Source organism: Myotis davidii, unplaced genomic scaffold, assembly GCF_000327345.1.
Source record: "Myotis davidii unplaced genomic scaffold, ASM32734v1 scaffold1815, whole genome shotgun sequence".
Classification (NCBI taxonomy): Eukaryota; Metazoa; Chordata; class Mammalia; order Chiroptera; family Vespertilionidae; genus Myotis; species Myotis davidii.
Window position 1 is genome coordinate 335,204 of NW_006286478.1, and position 20,534 is coordinate 355,737.

At 38.1% G+C, this 20,534-nt stretch overlaps 1 protein-coding gene across 1 annotated transcript in view; it reads left to right on the forward strand.

Annotated features, from left to right (window-relative positions):
* Window positions 1–18,722, forward strand: part of RLF (rearranged L-myc fusion) — a 67,391-nt gene extending 48,669 nt beyond the window's left edge. Inside the window, 4 exon segments of the mRNA XM_006757985.2 lie at window positions 3,663–3,799; window positions 7,684–7,825; window positions 13,654–15,515; window positions 15,517–18,722. Coding sequence (XP_006758048.1) covers window positions 3,663–3,799; window positions 7,684–7,825; window positions 13,654–15,515; window positions 15,517–18,247 — 4,872 coding nt within the window. The 3' untranslated portion in view covers window positions 18,248–18,722.
* Window positions 18,723–20,534: the final 1,812 nt, after the last annotated feature.

Sequence of the window (20,534 nt, forward strand, 5' to 3'; positions counted from 1 at the left end):
GGGAGGTAGCTGATTGGTGTTTCTCTCTCATCGATGTTTCTGACTCTCTCTCTCCCTTCCTCTCTGTAAAAAATCAATAAAATATATATAAAAACAAAAACAAAAAAAAACAACAACTTAGAATTGTGGGGCTAGACCTATGACGAGCCTCTGGGCCTGTCCAAATCCAAGGATATGCTCTTGCTTTTCCTTTGTTCTTGCTGGTGTCACATTTAAGAAAACTGTGGGGAGGGTGGAGTAATTCGGCTCTCACTGCCGAACTCAGGGAAATTTGACCCTTGGACACAGACAAGAAACACAGCCCTGAATTCTAAAAGCTACAGCGTCTTTGTCTTTGCTCTTTGCTCTGTGTCAGCATCCCTGTGGCCTGCTTTGCTCACGGGCACAGTGAAGGACAGGACTTGGGTCATCTGTCTGGGCCTTCACGCCCCCCGCCCCCTGCCCCCGCCACAGATCCTGGGAAACAATTGGTGCCTTGGCAACCTTGGCTCTTCTTTGAAGCCTGTGTCCTTCCTGTGTTCTCTCGTCTCGCTAGCCCGGAATTCAGGATTCATTCACAGAGAGCCACGGTTTCCGTCTTGCCCGAGCACGTGGGCACACTTTCTCGTGCGTGCTGGAGTGATAGACCTTTGGTTCCAAATGGCTTTTGAATAACGGCAGCGCTTTTGGGGACCCTAGCTGACCCTGGCGGGGCTTAATTGTGGTAGTAAAGTACAGTGGGGCCTTGACGTACGAGTTTAATTCGTTCAGAGACTGAGCTCGTTAAGGAGCTCGTTAACTCAAATTACTCTGTCAACTCAATGCAAAAAATCGGCCCAGAGACAGCTGGTATCTCAAAAAACTCGTTAGTCGGGACACTTGTAAGTCAAGGCCCCACTGTATCTCAGAATGGATCAGGAAAATTCTAGATTGAAAACCACTGTTTTAGATTGAAAATACTATATTGAAAATATTTCAGTAATGTCACTGGCCAGAATACTGGTTTGCTTTGGTAGCCCAAGGAAGAAAGTAATGGCAGAAGACAAATATACTTTACCCACCTTCTCTTATGCCACTATTGATATTTAGTTGGCTGATGATCATGAAAGTCTGATAATTGCATCTTGTCCCCACAGCTCATTTTTTACAATAGCTAAGGTGATCTTCTTTTAAATAATAAAATTAGACATTTTATTTTGACATAATTTTAGACTCACTTGTTATTATAAGAAATAATAGACATGCCTTTCAACCATTTCACATACATTAATTGGATGATTTTACTTGGCACTGGGGATATAAAGATAAATAACACAAAGAAGAGCAGCAGAGAGCAGTCACACAATGTGAGATTTAGGGGAGAGGTCTGAGCTGGAAATTAAGAGTTCCGAGTCATCAGCATTTGAAATCAGAGAGTGGATGAGATTTACTTTTTCAGAACTCTGGAAATTACGTAATAGCTTACCACAACCTTAGGAGGTTTTTAGTCAAGAAAAACAGATGAATTTCAGTAAGAACAGCAAGCTTGGTGGCATTTTAACTTTCCCTGCTTCCCATCTGCCCCCTACCAGCTTCACAGTAACCTTGAAAGCAGCTTTGAAACTCCGGTAGCTATAAAAACCTGCAGCTTAGAAGCCACTCAAGAAAACAGCAGAATGGTTTTGGAACTCTGCAAAAGCCCATCCCCAATGACTTGTCGCTCTTTGACCTATCTGGCAATTTTCTAAAAAGCTCCATTCTCAGGACTTGTCTTTATTTGACTCAAGCGTTTACTCTGCTAAAAGCTCTGTCTCTAGAATATGTGTCAAAAAAAATTTTGTGATAATTTATTAACATGACAGTTGTCTGAGGAGGCATTACTAACTAGTCAGGCTAACAAGAGATTGGTCAAAAAATTAAGAAGAAAAACTGGGATAGGGGACTTTGAAAACCTTGAATATATTCCTAGGATTCTGGAAAGTAACGTGCATGTACAGGACTATGTGTCTACTAAGGAATGACCCGAGAAGGCCCTAATCCCTCACCTCTTGTTTAACTTGGGGCTCTATACAACTAGGAAATGAAGGGCAAAGCAGAGTTGTAAACTACCTACTGATATGTTGAAAGCATGCCCTAACACACAAACAGAGCTGCTTGTCAAAAGCAGAGAGACCTACTTGTTCAAGGCATTTAAACAAACCTCCTGAATATGTTGAATACGTAGCTGACCATTAAGCAAACTGAGCAAAGACTTAACAGTGGCCACACATGACAAAGTATATAGACTTTAACAGAATTATTCCAGGAAAGTCACTAAATAAACAAATAGTAACAATAACAAATCCTAAAGAGATGGGGGAATCAGATTTCCAAAGTTGTCACAATATATTATTTAAAATATCCATAAACCCTAGGGATAGGAACCATATTTAAGAACAACAACAACAAAAATTGCTCAGCTGATGTTGTTTAGTGGTTGGGCATCAACCTATGAAACAGGAGGTCCTGGTTTGATTCCAGGTCAGGGCACATTCGTGGGTTGCAGGATGAATTCCCAGTAGGGGGCGTTTGCAGGAAGCAGCCAATGGATTTCTCTCTCATTATTGATCTTTCTTTCTTTCTTTTTTTTTTTTGTTAATCCTCACCCGAAGATATTTTTCCATTGATCTTTTAGAGAATAGAAGAGAGAGGGAAAGACAGAGAGAAACACCAACGTGAGAGATACACATCAATTGGTTGCCTCCTGCACCCATTTATAAGACTGAAACAGTCATGAAATAGATTGTTCTTGATAGAGAGAAGGGACCGTTAGAGGGTTTATTCTCCTGTTTTATCAATATATAAAAAAAGCCCTAGAAAATTTTACTGATTTGCCCAGAAGTTGTTGTTTGTTTGTTTGTTTTTTAAGATTCCCATAAATAGTGTAAATGAAAAAGATATGTGTTTCAGTTTGAAAAACCCACAATATTTTTTCCTTATTTATATGAAAAATGATATATTAATACAGCATTTATATTTAAAACAGTTTCTTAGTTGTCTCCCACTAGCCCTACTGGCAGCAAGGGTACGCCCTTTATTTTTCTATCTGTAATTGGAGTGACTTGAATAAGATTGAAAACAAAATAAAAAATGGGGAATATGGCCTTACCGGTTTGGCTCAGTGGATAGACCGTTGGCCTGCGGACTGGGGGGTCCCAGGTTCGATTCCGGTCAAGGGCATGTACCTTGGTTGTGGGCACATCCCCAGTGGGGGGTGTGCAGGAGGCAGCTGATCGATGTTTCTCTCTCATCGATGTTTCTAGCTCTTAATCTCTCTCCCTTCCTCTCTGTAAAAAATCAATAAAATATATTTTTAAAAAAATGGGGAATATGATGGTACTTCAGCTGAAAATAACCTGAAGTTAGTCTACATAATTTGACTCATTTAGATAGTAGCAATGTTCATGAGTAATTTTTTTTAACTGTACTAAAATGTTTTTATTATGTAAGGACTGCAGTGGAACTTTTTCTAGTATCCTCTTCTCTGTTTAATATTTTCTTATATAAAATATTTCATTCTATAAAACTCAGCCATTAGGTCATAGAAGAAAATTTTATCTAATTCTTGCCTCATCAATTATCAAAATGGAAGCTTTACATTATACCACAAAGTGTACAGGAAAGTTACTATTTTCTTTTTTACTTACTCATCTCATTTTTGAAAGATTGCAAAGGTCGACTGCAAGGAAATACTAGACATCATATGTAATCTGGAATCCGAGGGTCAGGATAACACAGCATTTGTTCTTTGTACAACTTATCTTACCCAGCAGCTCCAAACTGCAAATGTATATAGTTCTTGGTAAGTATATTTACTTTTTATTTCCTTTATTTGTCAGTGCATAGTATAGCAGTTAGGGTTTATGTAAAACATTGGTTTGTTTCAGATTTAAAATCTAAGCAAATTAAATGACTTGTGAATAAAATTTTGTTTATAAGCTAATCCATTTAAGTAATGATATCATTGGTTTAATCTTTCCTGGAAGAGTCCAGAAATAAAGGGTAAAAAGTTTGCGCTTATCTTTGTCATCCCATGGAGCAGTGGTTCTCAACCTTCCTAATGCCATGACCCTTTAATATAGTTCCTCATGTTGTGGTGACCCCCAATTTCATTGTTACAAATTGAACATAATTAAAGCATAGTGATTAGTCACAAAAACAATATGTAATTATATGTGTTTTCTGATGGTCTTAGGCGACCCCCAAAGGGGTCTCGACCCATAGGTTGAGAACCGCTGCCATAGAGGGTTGTTTGTTAACTCTAATATGTGCCTTTTTCTTTGAAGATAAAATTATGGCACTATGAAACATTGGTGTTAGGTTGTTTTCCTTTACATTTATTATATCTTTTGGTAGTCACTTTCCCCCTCTTATGTGGAAACCTACTCATTATCTAGGTTTTTAGGTCAGACTTGCACTAGAGAAAGTAATCCATTTGAATAGTAATTTCTTTCGCAACTTTGGTACTATATTGCAGAATTGCATTATTTTGGTTTTCATTCCATTTTATATCTTGTTTGCCTGCTGCAGTGGTGGCGAACCTTTTGAGCTTGGCGTGTCAGCATTTTGAAAAACCCTAACTTAACTCTGGTGCCAGGTCACATATAGAAATTTTTTGATATTTGCAACCATAGTAAAACAAAGACTTATATTTTTGATATTTATTTTATATATTTAAATGCCATTTAACAAAGAAAAATCAACCAAAAAAAATGAGTTTGCGTGTCACCTCTGACACGCGTGTCATAGGTTCGCCATCACTGGCCTACTGATGACTTAGTTGTTAAAAAGGAAACAGTAGGTGTCACCTATGTTCTTTCATTCTAACTGTATTGAGTCTATTTAGGCCAGAAGACCTGATACACAGGAAACCTCTAAAATGCAAGAGTCTGTCAATAAGAAATCAGATTAGTGGTATGGTTGATGTTATAGGAAGTTAGAAAAAGATTTTCACTGTACACCAGTGTTTAAGAAAAGTATTTGAGTTTTAATTCAAAAAAAGGTTGGATTTGTGCATTACCTTAATTAGAGGAGCCTTGAGTATTTTAGAAACTAAAGATGCCCTGAAGTTGAAATGAGCATTTTGTTTATAGGAAAACCTAATAACTCTTTTGTACACTTTAGCCTTCATCTCACTCTGGAGTGTCTGTGTATTTGCATAGTTTTATGTTATTAGCATTTTGTATATCACTATATTTCTTTTTGTTTACTATTTTATATAGAAATATTACTTGTGTAAATTATTTCACCCAATCCTCATAATAATCATTTCATAGATGAGGTAGCCAGTGGAAGATCAGAGAGATTAGAGAGAGAAGTCTTGTGATTGCCCAAGGTCTCAAGGCTAACATGGTAGATCTGAGATGCAAGCCAAGGATTTTTGACTAATTCAAATGGCAGTCTTTACCACCAAGTTCCTATGCCAGAGTTATGTGGGATAGGGGCTTAAAATATATTTTGTAATAATCATTGTGGATTATATCTAAAAAATGATTAAGTAGCCATGAGGTTTTTTGTTGTTGTTATTGTTGTTTTTATTGTTGTTAATCCTCACCCCCAAATTTTTTCCCGTTGATTTTTAGAATGGAAGTGGGAGGGAGGGGGAGGAGACACGGACATTGATGTGAGAGAGACACATCGATTGGTTGCCTCCTACAACCCAGGTAGGTGCCCTTGACTGGGAATCAAACCTTTGTCCATCTCTGACCACTGAGTCACACTGGCTAGGGCGAAGCAGTGAGGTTTTTGATTACTAAATCAAGTAGAGGTGGTTGTTTTTTATGCATTAGAGATTAGAGATTTTACCTTCAGTAAAACAGATATATTCACTTGAAGAACAAACTCTTATTTTTCTTGTCACAGTTAACCCCTGCCTCTAATGAAAAACTGTCTGGTAGTTATAGTTAGGTTTTCAGTGCAAAGAATACATTAAATCAATATGGGATGTGTTATAAACGATTTTTAAAACTACAGTCAACACAGTTCTTTTAATAACCCTGATACAGCTTCCCTTTTATAGTGACCCATACTTTTTTTTCTTCTATTCACTCTGCTACCATTAGCCCTTCTAAGGATGTTAGTGGCTCAAGGATTAGTGCTGTTCCCCTGTAGCAGGAAAGGATTGATAGGGATTTCCTTCTTATTGGCCTCCCAAGGAGCTATAATGAGAAAAGAAAATCTTAAAATCACTTCACACTATTAAAAGTAAGCTCTTTCAAAGCAATTCAAAGAAAAATATAATCTAAAATTTAAGATTTTGGAAACTTCTTTTACCCTTCTATTGTTTTACAAAGACTTTTTTTAAAGTGGTATTTTTAACAAGAGATACTTGTAAAAATATGACAGTAAAGTTGGGTATGGTAATAAAAGCAGACACTTAATTTTAAACACATATTTGTTTACTAGAGAGAAATTTGTTGTTCCACTTATTTATGCATTCATTGGCTGATTATTTAAAAAAAATTTTTTTTATTGATTTCAGAGAGGAAGGGTGAGGGAGTGCGAGATAAACATCACTGATGAGAGAGAATCATTGATTAGCTGCCTCATGAACACCCTGGGAATCGAGCCTGCAGCCTGGGCGTGTGCCCTGATGGGGAAGTGAACCTTGAACTCCTGGTTCATAGGTCTATGGTCAACCACTGAGCCACAGCCGGCCGGGCTGATTTCTCTCTCTTAAAATCTTTATTGTTGAAAGTATTACAAATTTCTTCTCTTTTCCCCCCGTTTTTCCCCACCACCCATTCATTGGTTGATTATTTTATGTGTCATGACTAGGGATTGAACCCACAGCCTTGGTTTATTGGGATGACTCTCTGACTGACTGAGCTGGAAATGTCATCCTTTAATGTGGTCACCATGGAAGATAATTTTTGAAATGTATACTATGTAACTATCATCCCAAACAGTTTTTTATTCTTACAGAAATTTCCTTCAGAGACATTTACCACATTAAAATATTTTATTGTTTTATAGCAGTGATCATAGTATTGATCTTAAAAGATATGTGGCTTTTTTTTTAATTAACCTTGCTCTGCTCTCCCTTGCCCCCCAATTTTTGGCTATCTGTAAAAATTAAGTGCTGGAGGAATGAGTTTTTTTTTTTTAATATATTTTATTGATTTTTTACAGAGAGGAAGGGAGAGAGATAGATAGTCAGAAACATCGATGAGAGAGAAACATCGATCAGCTGCCTCCTGCACATCTCCCACTGGGGATATGCCCGCAACCAAGGTACATGCCCTTGACCGGAATCGAACCTGGGACCCTTCAGTCTGCAGGCCGATGCTCCATCCACTGAGCCAAACCGGTTTCGGCGAGGAATGAGTTTCATATAGATGTCTAGCAGTGGTAATGTAACTAGAGTAGTCATGCAAATGAGAACGATAACCATTTTTAAAAAATATTTTTTTATTGATTTCAGAGAGGGAGAGGGAGAAACATCAATGATGAGAGAGAAACATTGATCAGCTGCCTCCTGCACACCCTACACTGGGAATCCAGCTTGCAACCTGGGTTTGATGCCCTGACCAGGAATCGAACTGTGACTTCCTGGTTCATAGTTCAATGCTCAACCACTGAGCCAGGCCGGCTGGGTACATCATGACATTCCAAAAAATGGGGTGGAGAGGTTTATAGCAAACACCAGTTGCTTTAAGTGTTTTACCCTAATTTTTTGTTTCATAGGGAATTGACTCTCTTTTGGAGTAAACTGCAAAGAAGAATTGACCCTTCTATAGACACTTTCTTGGAGCGCTGTCGTCAGTTTGGTGTCATAGCTAAAACACAGCAGCATTTATTTTGCCTCATTAGAGTTGTACAGACTGAAGTGAGTAATTTTATGCTTTTTATGCTGATTGTCCTGGAGGGAAGAACTGAGGGAAGAGATACCTCTCAGGCAACTCATTTTAAATAAGGAAAAATGAGGAATATTGGGGTTTAATAAAGTTATGGAGTTGGACCTATCTTAACTGTTTCTGAAGATTGACTTCCTTTCTTAATGGGAAATAGTAATTTAATGTGATAGACCATTGGAGGAAAGGAAGATTATGTTTCTTTGCTGTCACCTCAATCACCCTACATCTACTTTTCCTAAAACAGTGTCCTATAGTTTTTGCAAATTAACATAATAGTTATAAGGCATGTTTGTTTGCAGATTAACATAATAATTATAAATGAAGAAAATATAATTGCATTTCCAGCTTCTTGAAGATGTAATGATACATTTTTCTGGGATTTGGAGTAATAGAACAATAGTTCCAGAATAAAATCTACACAAATTATAAACTTCTGTGCAAATAGGAAATAAGTTAGATATTTTTAGGAAGTAAATATTTCCAAAAATGAATTGAATTGCCATATATAAAAATCATGTTTTTTGAGTTAAGCCTTGTAGATATTCAGGGTGGGGCAAAAGTTGTGAGTATGCAACATACAGTTCATCTTGTATTAATTATTACACCATTTTCCATATGAACAACTGTAAACCTACTTTTGCCTCATCCTATATGCTATGACTACTAGCCTAGAGGTTTGAGGTGAGTCTTATGCTATTCTCTGTTTTTGTTTTGTTTTTATTATCTTCTCATTATTTAGTTCTTCATATAGCCATATCTATAATGGGTATGTTTTACGCGTTACTTTTTGACAATTTCCAAGAATTGTTTTTATTTTTGATTTATTGTTTTTCGCCAAGGATTGTTATTATACTAAAGTCAAGGCGCAGTTGTACCTTTGATATTCCCTATCTCCTTTAATGCATCATTCCATATCCTATACTTTCAATATGTTGATCTAGTTTCCTCCAATCAAGATAGAAAAAGGTTAAAACAATTGTCAAAAGCAAATTCATGATCAAATAAGTTAGCTGATAATTATTTCTAATCACTATGAATGAAGTTGTGTCTTCTATCACAGAAAGAACATCTTCAAGTAGTTATAGAACTTGCCTTATTTTAAAAATTTAGTGTTACGTAGAGTATCACAAGGCTGAGATTGAGGTGTTTGGTCAGGCTGTTTTTATCTGGATGCTCTGTAGAAAATCTGATTTTAAGCTCATTCTTATTGTTGACTATATTCAGGTGCTAATTTTCTTGAAGGATATTAGCCACAGTCTGTTTTCAGCTCCTAGAAACCTCCCTCATTCCATGCCTTTATTTTTGAGCCAGGAAAGGCACTAAGAATCCTCTTTCTTCAAATCTGACCTCTTCCATCTGACTTCCAGACTTAGATTTAAAGAGATCAGGTGATTAGGTCAAGCCCACTTAGGTATTCCATCTAAAGATCAACTGAATTGGGATCTTAATTACATCTGCAAATCCTTTTGCCATATAACATAATACAATCACAGGAATAAAATCTCATCATATTTACAGGTTCCACTTACACTCAAGGGAATGAGAATATACAAAGGTGAGGATCACTGAGGGCCTTCTTAGAATTCTACTTACCACAAGGAACCACAGAACATGGAAAAGTTGCTAGAGGATTAGGAATAGTGGGTTTCTAACTCAGACCCAGGAATTTGATGTACATCTGTATAACCTGAACCCATTTCTCTTAATCACAGACTAGGATACTTTTTACTATAACCCTACTTAAGATAGTTGGTCTAAAGCAGTGGTTCTCAACCTTCTGGCCCTTTAAATACAGTTCCTCATATTGTGACCCAACCATAAAATTATTTTCGTTACTACTTCATAACTGTAATGTTGCTACTGTTATGAATCGTAATGTAAATATCTGATATGCAGGATGGTCTTAGGCGACCCCTGTGAAAGGGTTGTTCGGCCACCAAAGGGGTCGCGACGCACAGGTTGAGAACCGCTGGTCTAAAGGCTAGAAAAGATGGACTGATATATGGAAGGGGGGTGAGCGTAGAATTTCTTTCAAATGGAGAGACCTGTTTCTAGCTTTTTAAAAGACAGAGGCTAACCTAACCTAAATCAATTTTGATCTAGTTCTGCTATGAATGGTAGAAATCCCATAATAGTAGTGGTCTAAAGACGATAGAAGTTCCTCCCTCTCTCATGTAGGTAGATAATCCAGGTAGACAGGCCAGGGTTGCTTCAGTGGCTCTACATATCAGAAACCCAGATTCCTTTTGTCTTCATCAACAAATAACTTCCATCTCATATTCTAAAAATTATTCCAAAGTGCTCGCTCCAGCTTGGGAACACACTCAAAACTTTCCCTTCCCTCTCTTTCCCCGCATCCCCTCACCCCCAGCCCCAGGCACATTACCTTTGCCTTTCTCTCTCCTAAGCTCCAAAGGCCCTTCTTTTGCTTCTGTAACTTGTTTACTGAGCCTATGAAGCCCAGCTGGCTCACTTCGATCACCTCTGTAACTTTCTACAAAAACTTCCTCTTATGATTTGAATAAATAAAAAGTGTTCCAATCCTAGCTATAATGTCTCCATTCCAGATAGCAAGAAGGGAGGTGGGGGACAAAACATACTCTGACACACCTTTCCTCATTCCAAAACACACACACACACACACACACACACACACACACACAGAGTCAGAGCTACATCTAGCTGCAAGGGAGGCTAGGAGATATATTTATTATTCTGGGTGACTTTAAACCCAGATAAAAATCAGGTGGTCTGTGTTTTATTTTTAAATATGTTTTTATTGATTTTCAGAAAGAGGAAGGGAGAGGGAGAGAGAAATAGAAACATCAATGATGAGAGAGAATCATCCGTTGGCTGCCTCTTGCACACATTCTACAGGGGATTGAGCCTACAACCTGGGCATGTGCCCTGACTAGGAATCGAATCATGACCTCCTGGTTCATAGATGGACGCTCAACCACTGAGCCCACTGGCCGGGCAGGTGACCTGTTTTTGTAGAAGAGGAGGGGAAAGGATATAGGGAGACAGCTAGCAACCAGTCACATAGCCCTTGGGATGGAAAGGGATAATGATGCTGAAAGTTGGTGTGGTGATTAGGTCTGTTGCAGGTAGCAACCGTGTATAATGGAGAAGGCCTTGTCACAGTACCTCTTTATTTTCTGGGCTTCAATTTTCTAGAAATAAAAAGCTTAAGACAGATTATTATTTAAAAGTGTTCAGAGTAGTTAAACTTTAATTCTATGACTTGAAGTCATAAATGGAAGGGATTACTTTAGAGAATGCATGGTCTCAAGACTTTCAAAATAGTATGACAGAATTAATATAGATGTTGTTATATTTGGAAGTGGAAGGTATAAATAGAGGGATCATTTTGAATCCAGTTCATTTGATCATGGTGCCCTTTTGGTGAAACATGGTACTACTGTTTTGCAAAACGTGTGATTTGTAAAGACATACACCTAGTTTGCAGCAGTCGGGACTAGACAAATCTTTTTTATTTTTATTTATTATTTTTTGTTGTTGTTAATCCTCACCTGAGGATATTTTTCCATTGATTTTTTTTTTAGGGAGAGTGAAAGAGAGAGGAAAGACAGAAATATCAGTGTGAGAGAAACACATTGATTGGTTGCCTCCAACCAGGGCCAGAGCCCAAGGAGCCTGCAACCACAGTACGTTCCCTTGACCAGGATTGAACCCAGGACCCTTTGGTCTGCAGGCCGACACTATCCACTGAGCCAAACCAGCTAGGGCAGGACCAGACCAATCTTGACAAATTGCATAATGTGATATCAGAATATCACTTGTAAATTAGAGCACAGATGACTTGGAGAAAGCAAAGTGAATTTTTAAATCATGGTTTCTCAACAAATTATTAGTACTTAATGTCTTTTGGAACACCCCCTTTTTTTTAAACAGCCTAATCTGGTTTAAATGGTAAAATTTGTGAAGTCAATGTGAATACTTAAAAAAAAATACAAACCAACACTTAGAAATACTATTATACATTCTGAACAGATATGCCAAGCAGTTACTTGTTAAAGGATTGGTGAATAGCCGAAACCGGTTTGGCTCGGTGGATAGAGCATCGGCCTGCGGACTAGAAGGTCCCGGGTTCGATTCCGGTCAAGGGCATGTACCTGGGTTGCGGGCACTTCCCCAGTGGGGGATGTGCAGGAGGCAGCTGATCGGTGTTTCTCTCTCATCGATGTTTCTAACTCTCTATCTCTCTCCCTTCCTCTCTGTAAAAAATCAATAAAATATATTAAAAAAATAAATAAATAAATAAAGGATTGGTGAATAAATTAGAATTAGGATGTGGAACGTGGATCTGAATTTTGAAGAAATTGATGGATATGCATAAGTTAAACCAAGAAGCTGAAGGAACAAAAAGTGGCTTGGCATATGTTATTGGATTAAGGGGACATGGAATATAGCGAAGTCAGTTAAGTTTTGGAGTCGGTATATGCTATGAAGTGGTTAAGAACTCAGGCTCTGGAAAAAGATTGCTTTAAGTTTAAATCTTTGCTTCTCTGCTCACCAGCTAGTGCCATTGGGCAACTAACCTTCTGAGCTTTGGTTTCTTTATTTATAAACTGAGGATAATGTATGCAAAGAGCTTATTTAGAATAGTGCTTAGGATGTAGTAAGGGTTTTGTAAATTTATGGCAATTATTTCTTTGTGTTTCCAGCATTTTGAATGGTGCCCAATATGGAAAAAATTGTTTAGCAGATTAATTACTGATTTGAACAGTGGAATTTATCCTCAGTTATTTCACATGGTATTCTGTTGAATATTTATTATGTGCCAACATTGTAGTAATTACTTTATATTATCTTAATTCAGTTTTATTACAATGTTAGGAAAATCTAATATTACCACTATTATCATTTTACAGATGAGGAAACTGAGGCATAGAGGAGTTAAGAACTTGTCACTATAGTGAAGTTGGGGTTCAAAGACAGTCAAAGTCCAACTTGAAATTCTGTGCTCTTAAGTAATGCATTTTAAGCTACTCTGCCAATATGATCCTGCTTTTCTTTGCTCAGATCATTTTCCCATTCCATTTCACCCCCTCCTATAAAAAAGTCATCTTGGCCCTAACTGGTTTGGCTCAGTGGATAGAGTGTCAGCCTGTGGACTGAAGGGTCCCGGGTTCAATTCTGGTCAAGGGAACATGCCCTGGTTGTGCAGGAGGCCACCGATCAATGATACTCTCTCATTGTTGATGTTTCTATCTCTCCCTCACCATTCCTTTCTGAAATCAATAAAGATATTTTAAAAAGTCATCTTATATGCATTAGCCTTTTATCACAAATTATCAGATACTTTTCCTGATTTTTTTTTAATTAGTGTCTGAGAACCTAATGCTATAGGGAGTTTTTCTGATTTCTGTTGTTTTTCCCATGGAAAGCTTGAGATTCAGTACATCTATAACTTTAAAGTACTAATTCTTTTAGGAGGAGATGAGGAGAATGTTTATTTTAGCCTCAAGGTTTTGAAAATACCCAAGTATTCATAAGACATGCGTTTTTTACATTGAATTAAGTCTATTATTAGACTTACTCATACATGTGTTTCTTCTTGTACCCATTTATTTAAGCCCTATTCTTTATACCCAATGTAAATCCTTCCTTGAATCCTTTGGTGACCTTATTTATCCTGAATTCCTTTGAATTCATGTGCGTTTATTGTTTATGTTTGGCACATAGGTTAATTCCTTGAGAGTTAGGGATGCTTTAATATGGAGTTTATATAACTTTCTATAATAAATAATAACTTTCCTTCCTGCTTTCCTTGTAGGCACAAGACGCTGGTCTTGGAGTATCAATTTTACTATGTGTCAGAGCTCTTCAACTTAGATCAGCTGAGGATGAAGAAATGAAGGCATCAGTTTGTAAAACAATTGCTTGTCTTTTACCAGAAGATTTAGAAGTTAGACGAGCCTGTCAGCTTACAGAATTCTTAATTGAACCCAGTGTGGATGGGTTTAATATGCTGGAGGAACTGTATATGCAACCAGATCAAAAATTTGATGAAGAAAATGCACCAGTTCCAAATTCTCTCCGATGTGAGCTCTTATTAGCTTTAAAAGCCCACTGGCCTTTTGATCCCGAATTTTGGGACTGGAAAACTTTAAAACGACACTGCCACCAACTTCTAGGACAGGAGGCCTCAGATTCTGATGATGATCTAAGTGGCTATGAAATGTCTATAAATGACACAGATGTTTTAGAGTCATTTCTTAGTGACTATGAGGAAGGTAAAGAAGATAAACAATATAGAAGAAGAGATTTGACAGATCAGCCCAAGGAGAAAAGAGATAAAAAACCCACTGGTTCTTCTGAAAGATACCAGAGGTGGCTTCAATATAAATTTTTCTGTTTGTTATGTAAGCGGGAATGTATAGAGGCCAGAATTCTTCATCATTCTAAGATGCACATGGAAGATGGAATTTACACTTGTCCAGTTTGTATTAAAAAGTTCAAGAGAAAAGAAATATTTGTTCCTCATGTGATGGAACATGTTAAAATGCCACCAAGCAGAAGAGACCGTTCTAGAAAGAAATTACTGTTGAAAGGCCCCCAAAAGGGAATTTGTCCCAAGAGTCCCTCTGCAGCCCTGGAGCAAAATCAGTCATCGAATGAACAAGCCAAAGGAGAGTCTCATGAATATGTCACATTCAGCAAATTAGAAGATTGCCACCTGCAAGACAGAGATTTGTATCCATGTCCTGGCACAGACTGTTCCCGTGTGTTTAAGCAATTTAAGTACTTAAGTGTACATCTTAAAGCGGAACACCAAAATAATGATGAAAATGCCAAGCACTACTTGGATATGAAAAATAGGAGAGAGAAATGTACTTATTGTCGACGACATTTCATGTCTGCATTTCACCTGCGGGAGCATGAACAAGTGCATTGCGGTCCTCAACCTTATATGTGTGTATCTATAGATTGCTATGCTCGGTTTGGATCAGTGAATGAACTACTTAACCATAAACAAAAACATGATGATCTGCGTTACAAATGTGAATTAAATGGCTGTAATATTGTTTTCAGTGACTTGGGACAGCTTTACCACCATGAAGCACAACACTTTAGGGATGCATCTTACACGTGCAACTTCATTGGCTGTAAAAAGTTCTATTATTCCAAAATTGAATACCAGAATCACCTCTTAATGCATAATGTTGAAAGTTCAAATGAAGATGTGAAGAAATCAGTGAAACTTGAGGAGCCTGCAACAGGTGAAAAACCCCATCTACTTGACCAGACTGATAAATCACATTTACCTGAGGATCTTTTCTGTACAGGATCAGCTAGTTCCCAAATAGAAACTGCAGAAAATCTGAAAGAAAACAGTGACAGTAATTCTAGTGATCAGTTAAGTCATAGCTCTTTAGCTTCTATGAATGAAGAGTTAATTGACACATTGGATCACTCTGAAACCATGCAGGATATATTATTATCTCACGAGAAAGTCTGTGTGTCCTCCAATTTAAAAGAAAAATGTCCCAGTGTAAGAGTTTGCTTTGATGGGACTAAGTTTACTTGCGGTTTTGATGGCTGTGGTTCCACTTACAAAAATGCAAGAGGGATGCAGAAGCATCTACGAAAGGTACATCCATATCATTTTAAACCCAAAAAGACGAAAGATCTCTTTAACTGTAAAGTTTGATGCAGAGCCTAAACCCAGCTCAGATACAAACAGTGACTCCCCAGATGAAGGTCTAGATCACAATATTCATGCTAAATGTAAACGAGAACATCAAGGTTATTCTTCAGAAGCCTCCATTTGTGCTTCTAAAAGGCCATGTACAGAGGATACCATGTTGGAACTTCTGTTGCGCTTGAAACATTTAAGCTTGAAAAACTCAATAACACATGGATCTTTCTCAGGGTCATTGCAGGGGTACCCATCCAGTGGTGCTAAGTCTCTTCAATCAGTTTCATCTATCACAGACTTTAATTTTCAGAATCAAGATGAAAATATGCCAAGTCAGTACCTTGCACAGTTGGCAGCTAAGCCTTTTTTCTGTGAGCTTCAAGGATGCAAATATGAATTTGTGACCAGAGAGGCTTTGTTGATGCATTATCTTAAAAAGCATAATTATTCAAAAGAAAAAGTCCTCCAGTTAACCATGTTTCAACATCGATATTCTCCATTCCAGTGTCATATTTGCCAGAGGTCATTTACAAGAAAAACACACCTTAGGATTCATTATAAAAATAAACATCAAATTGGCAGTGACAGAGTAACTCACAAACTATTAGATAATGAGAAATGTGATCATGAAGGCCCATGCTCAGTTGACAGGTTGAAAGATGATTGTTCTGTCGAACTTGGAGGTGATCCCAACAGAAACCCTGAGAAGCCACACTGTCATTCCAAAAAGGATGAATGCTGTTCAGAAACAGATTTGGAGTCATCTTGTGAAGAAACAGAAAGTAAAACATCTGATATTTCATCACCAATAGGTTGCCATAGAGAAGAACAAGAAGGAAGAGAAGGGAGAGGTAGCAGGAGAACTGTTGCTAAAGGAAATCTCTGCTATATTTTGAATAAATACCACAAACCATTCCATTGTATTCATAAAACTTGTAATTCCTCATTCACCAATCTAAAAGGCTTGATTCGCCATTACAGAACTGTACATCAGTACAACAAAGAACAGTTATGTTTAGAGAAAGATAAAGCAAGAACCAAAAGGGAACTTGTCAAATGTAAAAAGATATTTGCTTGCAAATATAAAGAATGTAACAAACGCTTCCTCTGTTCCAAAGCTCTTGCTAAGCACTGTACTGACTCTCATAATCTAAACCATATTACAGAGCCTAAAGTGCTTTCTGATGCTGAATCTGCAGCAAGGTTTTCCTGTAACCAGCCTCAGTGCCCTGCTGTTTTTTATACATTCAGTAAGTTGAAGCACCACTTGATGGAACAGCATAATATTGAAGGAGAAGTACATTCAGATTATGAAATTCATTGTGATCTTAATGGCTGTGGCCAGATTTTCACGCATCGCAGTAATTATTCTCAACATGTCTATTACCGACATAGGGACTATTATGACGATCTGTTTAGAAGCCAGAAAGTGGCAAATGAAAGGCTACTAAAGAGTGAAAAGGTATGTCAAACAACTCTCACTCAGGGGCATGAACATCAGACTACCAGGAGGTCATTTAATGCTAAGGCTAAAAAATGTAGCTTAATCAAAGATAAGAAAACTCCAATTACTTTCAAAACAAGAGCTGAAGCCCTCCATATGTGTGTGGAGCATTCTGAGCACACACAGTACCCCTGCATGGTTCAAGGATGCTTCTCTGTGGTGAAGTTGGAGAGTAGCATAGTGAGGCATTACAAACGTACCCATCAGATGAGCAGTGCCTATTTAGAGCAACAGATGGGAAATCTTGTCATTTGTGTTAAGTACGGTACCAAAATTAAAGAGGAGCCCCCCTCTGAAATAGAGCCCTATATTAAAAAAGAAGAAGATGGGAGCTGTGAATCAGAGCACATAAAGCACAGCCACTACCCAGGTGACTATAGCATACCTGTCCAGAGCACTGATGCCCTTAATCCAGGTGAAAGGGATGAAGGTCAGAAAGGATGTACAGAAAACAACCAAGTATTTGAGGCAGATACCCTGCTTTACAGAGGAACTTTGAAATGCAGCCATAGTTCAGAAACCACTTCTTTGGAACAATGTAATATAGTTCAGCCTCTCCCATGTAAAATAGAAAATTCCATACCTGATCCTGAGGGAACTGAAAATGGGACTTACTTCACGAGTTTCCAGCTGCCTTTACCAAGGATCAAAGACTCAGAAAGTGGGCAGCAAACTTTAGGGCAAGAAGACACTGTAAAAATTTCAACCCAGGTCCCAAAAGAGAATTTTAGGAAGCACCCACATCCCAGATCATTTGATTTGAAGACTTATAAACCTATGGGATTTGAATCTTCATTTCTGAAGTTTATTCAGGAAAGTGAAGAGAAAGATGACGATTTTGATGATTGGGAGCCTTCAGAGCACTTAACATTAAGTAGTTCTTCACAATCCAGTAATGACTTAGCAGGGACTGTTACAGTAAATAATATGGTGAATGACAACAACCCTGAAGCTGACATACCTCATTCTTCCAGTGACTCTGCAATTCATGAGAACCTGACTGCAATCCCACCTTTAATAGTAGCTGAGACAACAACAGTTCCTTCCTTGGAAAACCTGAGGGTTGTATTGGACAAAGCATTAACAGACTGTGGAGAGCTTGCCTTAAAACAGCTTCATTATCTTCGGCCAGTGGTTGTCCTTGAAAGATCTAAGTTTTCCACACCAATTTTAGACTTGTTTCCAACAAAAAAGACAGATGAGCTTTGTGTAGGAAGTTCCTAAATAGCAATTTTGTTTTCAAAACAGACTGGCTCCAACACTGCAACATGGGACAATTGCCAACTCGAACAAAGGCTGAGAACCAGCCATACCATTGTTTAAGGTAGATTAGGCTGTGTATTTACATGAATGTATAATATCTATGTCAGCACTATCAGCTGAGTCCATTAGCTCTCCAGTTGGTTTATTGATTGGGTTTTTTTTTGTTTGTTTGTTTATTAAAAGTAAGAAATGGAACTGTACTCTTGTTTGGTGCTAATTAATACATCAAAAATATATTTGGGGCTTCCTTTTTCAAATTAAGTGTGCATGATTGTAAATGGAAAAAAATACTAAGATCCCAGGGTGGGAGGGCTAGGGATATGGAGTTCTTACTTGACTTGAATGTGCACCTGAGGGTGCTTTGTGTAATATATTGTACACTACAGCATCTTATATTTTTTGAGTTGAGTTTCAATAAATTACAATTTTTCACCCATTTCTTGTTTACTCCTAAAGAGTTTTCATCCCACGCATAAGCTGGAAGTGCACTTGTATTTTCTGGAGTGTGCATTTCTATTTTTAACGAGTCTATTCAGATCAAGCTTTTTTTAAAGTGACTATTGTCTTAAAAAAAAATTTGGAAAGAACATTTTTACATTGAGTAATAAGCTTTGGGAGTTAAAATAGCTCCCACAAGAGGATGTCTGGGTAGAAAGGAGGGTATGCCAAGGAGAACATGAAGGGCACAGCAAATTCAGGTACGAAGTCATGTGTCCAGGGGACTACAAATAATCTGACATGCTGGCAGTAAAAGGAGAGCAGGGAGCACCCAGGTGAATGAGATTACTGTAGAAATAGGTGGGCAGGAACCAAACCATGAACACTGATGATTTTCACTTTGAAGGACTTTATTCAAAATAAAAATTTATAGATCACTTTAAGTGAGTGTGATTTGAGGGGCTGAAATGGAATAGATAATAAGGCTGCTGAAGTAATTAAGGCAAACTTGGTGAGAGTATTTTTGACATTTGCAGAAGGAAAAGTAAATGAAATTGAGAAATTTTAAGAGTATTGTTGGGCCTAGGCTGATGTTGCTCAATGGTTAGAGTGTCAGCCCACGCACCATAGGGTCTCAGGTTCAATTCCCAGTCAAGGGCATGTACTTGGGTTGCAGGTCCCAGTTGGGGTGCATGTGGGAGGCAACCAATCAATGTTTCTCTCACATAGATGTTTCTTTCCCCCTCCTTCCCTCCTTCGCTTCCTTCTACTCTCTAAAAATCAGTGGGAAAAATATCTTTGTGTGAGGATTAACAAAACAAGTGTTGTTGGTTCTTTGAGGATGAGGAAAACATTTTGAGGAATATGTAAAGTGATGCAACCAATTGAGGTAGGACTGAAAAAGGAAGGAATGGGCCCTAACTGGTTTGGCCCAGTGGATAGAGCGTTGGCCTGTAGACTCAAGGGTCCCAAGTTCAATTCTGGTCAAGGGCATGTGCCTTCGTTGCAGGCACATATCCAGTGGGAAGTGTGCAGGAGGCAGCTGATTGATGTTTCTGGCTCTCTATCCCTCTCCCTTCCTCTCTGTAAAAAAGTCAATATTATATATATATTGATTTTAATATATATATATATATATTTAAAAAAAGGAATGGGTTTCTGGGAAGAAGGTGGAAAACCAAGATGAGTTTGGTCTTTGGATGTGTTGAGTTTCAGTGTACTGTGGGACATCTGTAATGACAATGAAAGCGATGTGTTCTTATAAATGGAATAGCTTTGTTCTCTGTTCCTCATGAAATTTTCAACCACTTTTATTAGCTAGCAATGAAATGACTCAAACATTCCTAACATCCCTTTATTATGCTGTGGTTAGTATTTCTCTGACCCTTAAACCTTGTTGCCTTGTTTTGTCAGCTTTTTGGACATTTCATTTTGCCACCTTCTCACCCTATGTCTAAAGCACCCCCTGGACCCAAGTTGTTGCTTGGCTCAGATCACAGTAACAGGATTATCAAAAATTTGTTGAAAGAAAAAGTGGCAGGAACTGGCACATCTTAGAGGCTGAGGCCACTGCTGACTCCTTGAGATCTTGAGCTAATCTCTTCTGTGGGCTTCAGTTTCCTCACTTACAAAGGAGATACAGATGATTGTGGAGAGTGGCTACAGTGTTTGGACAGGTTCAAGCCTCGGACTAATGAGCGGGCACAGTCCTCTCATGGCCACGTGCAAGTCCCAGCTTGGAGGGCAGAGCCCTCCCAGCACAATTATAACCAACAACATAGTTGCAAGCTTGAACCTATGGTCCGAACAC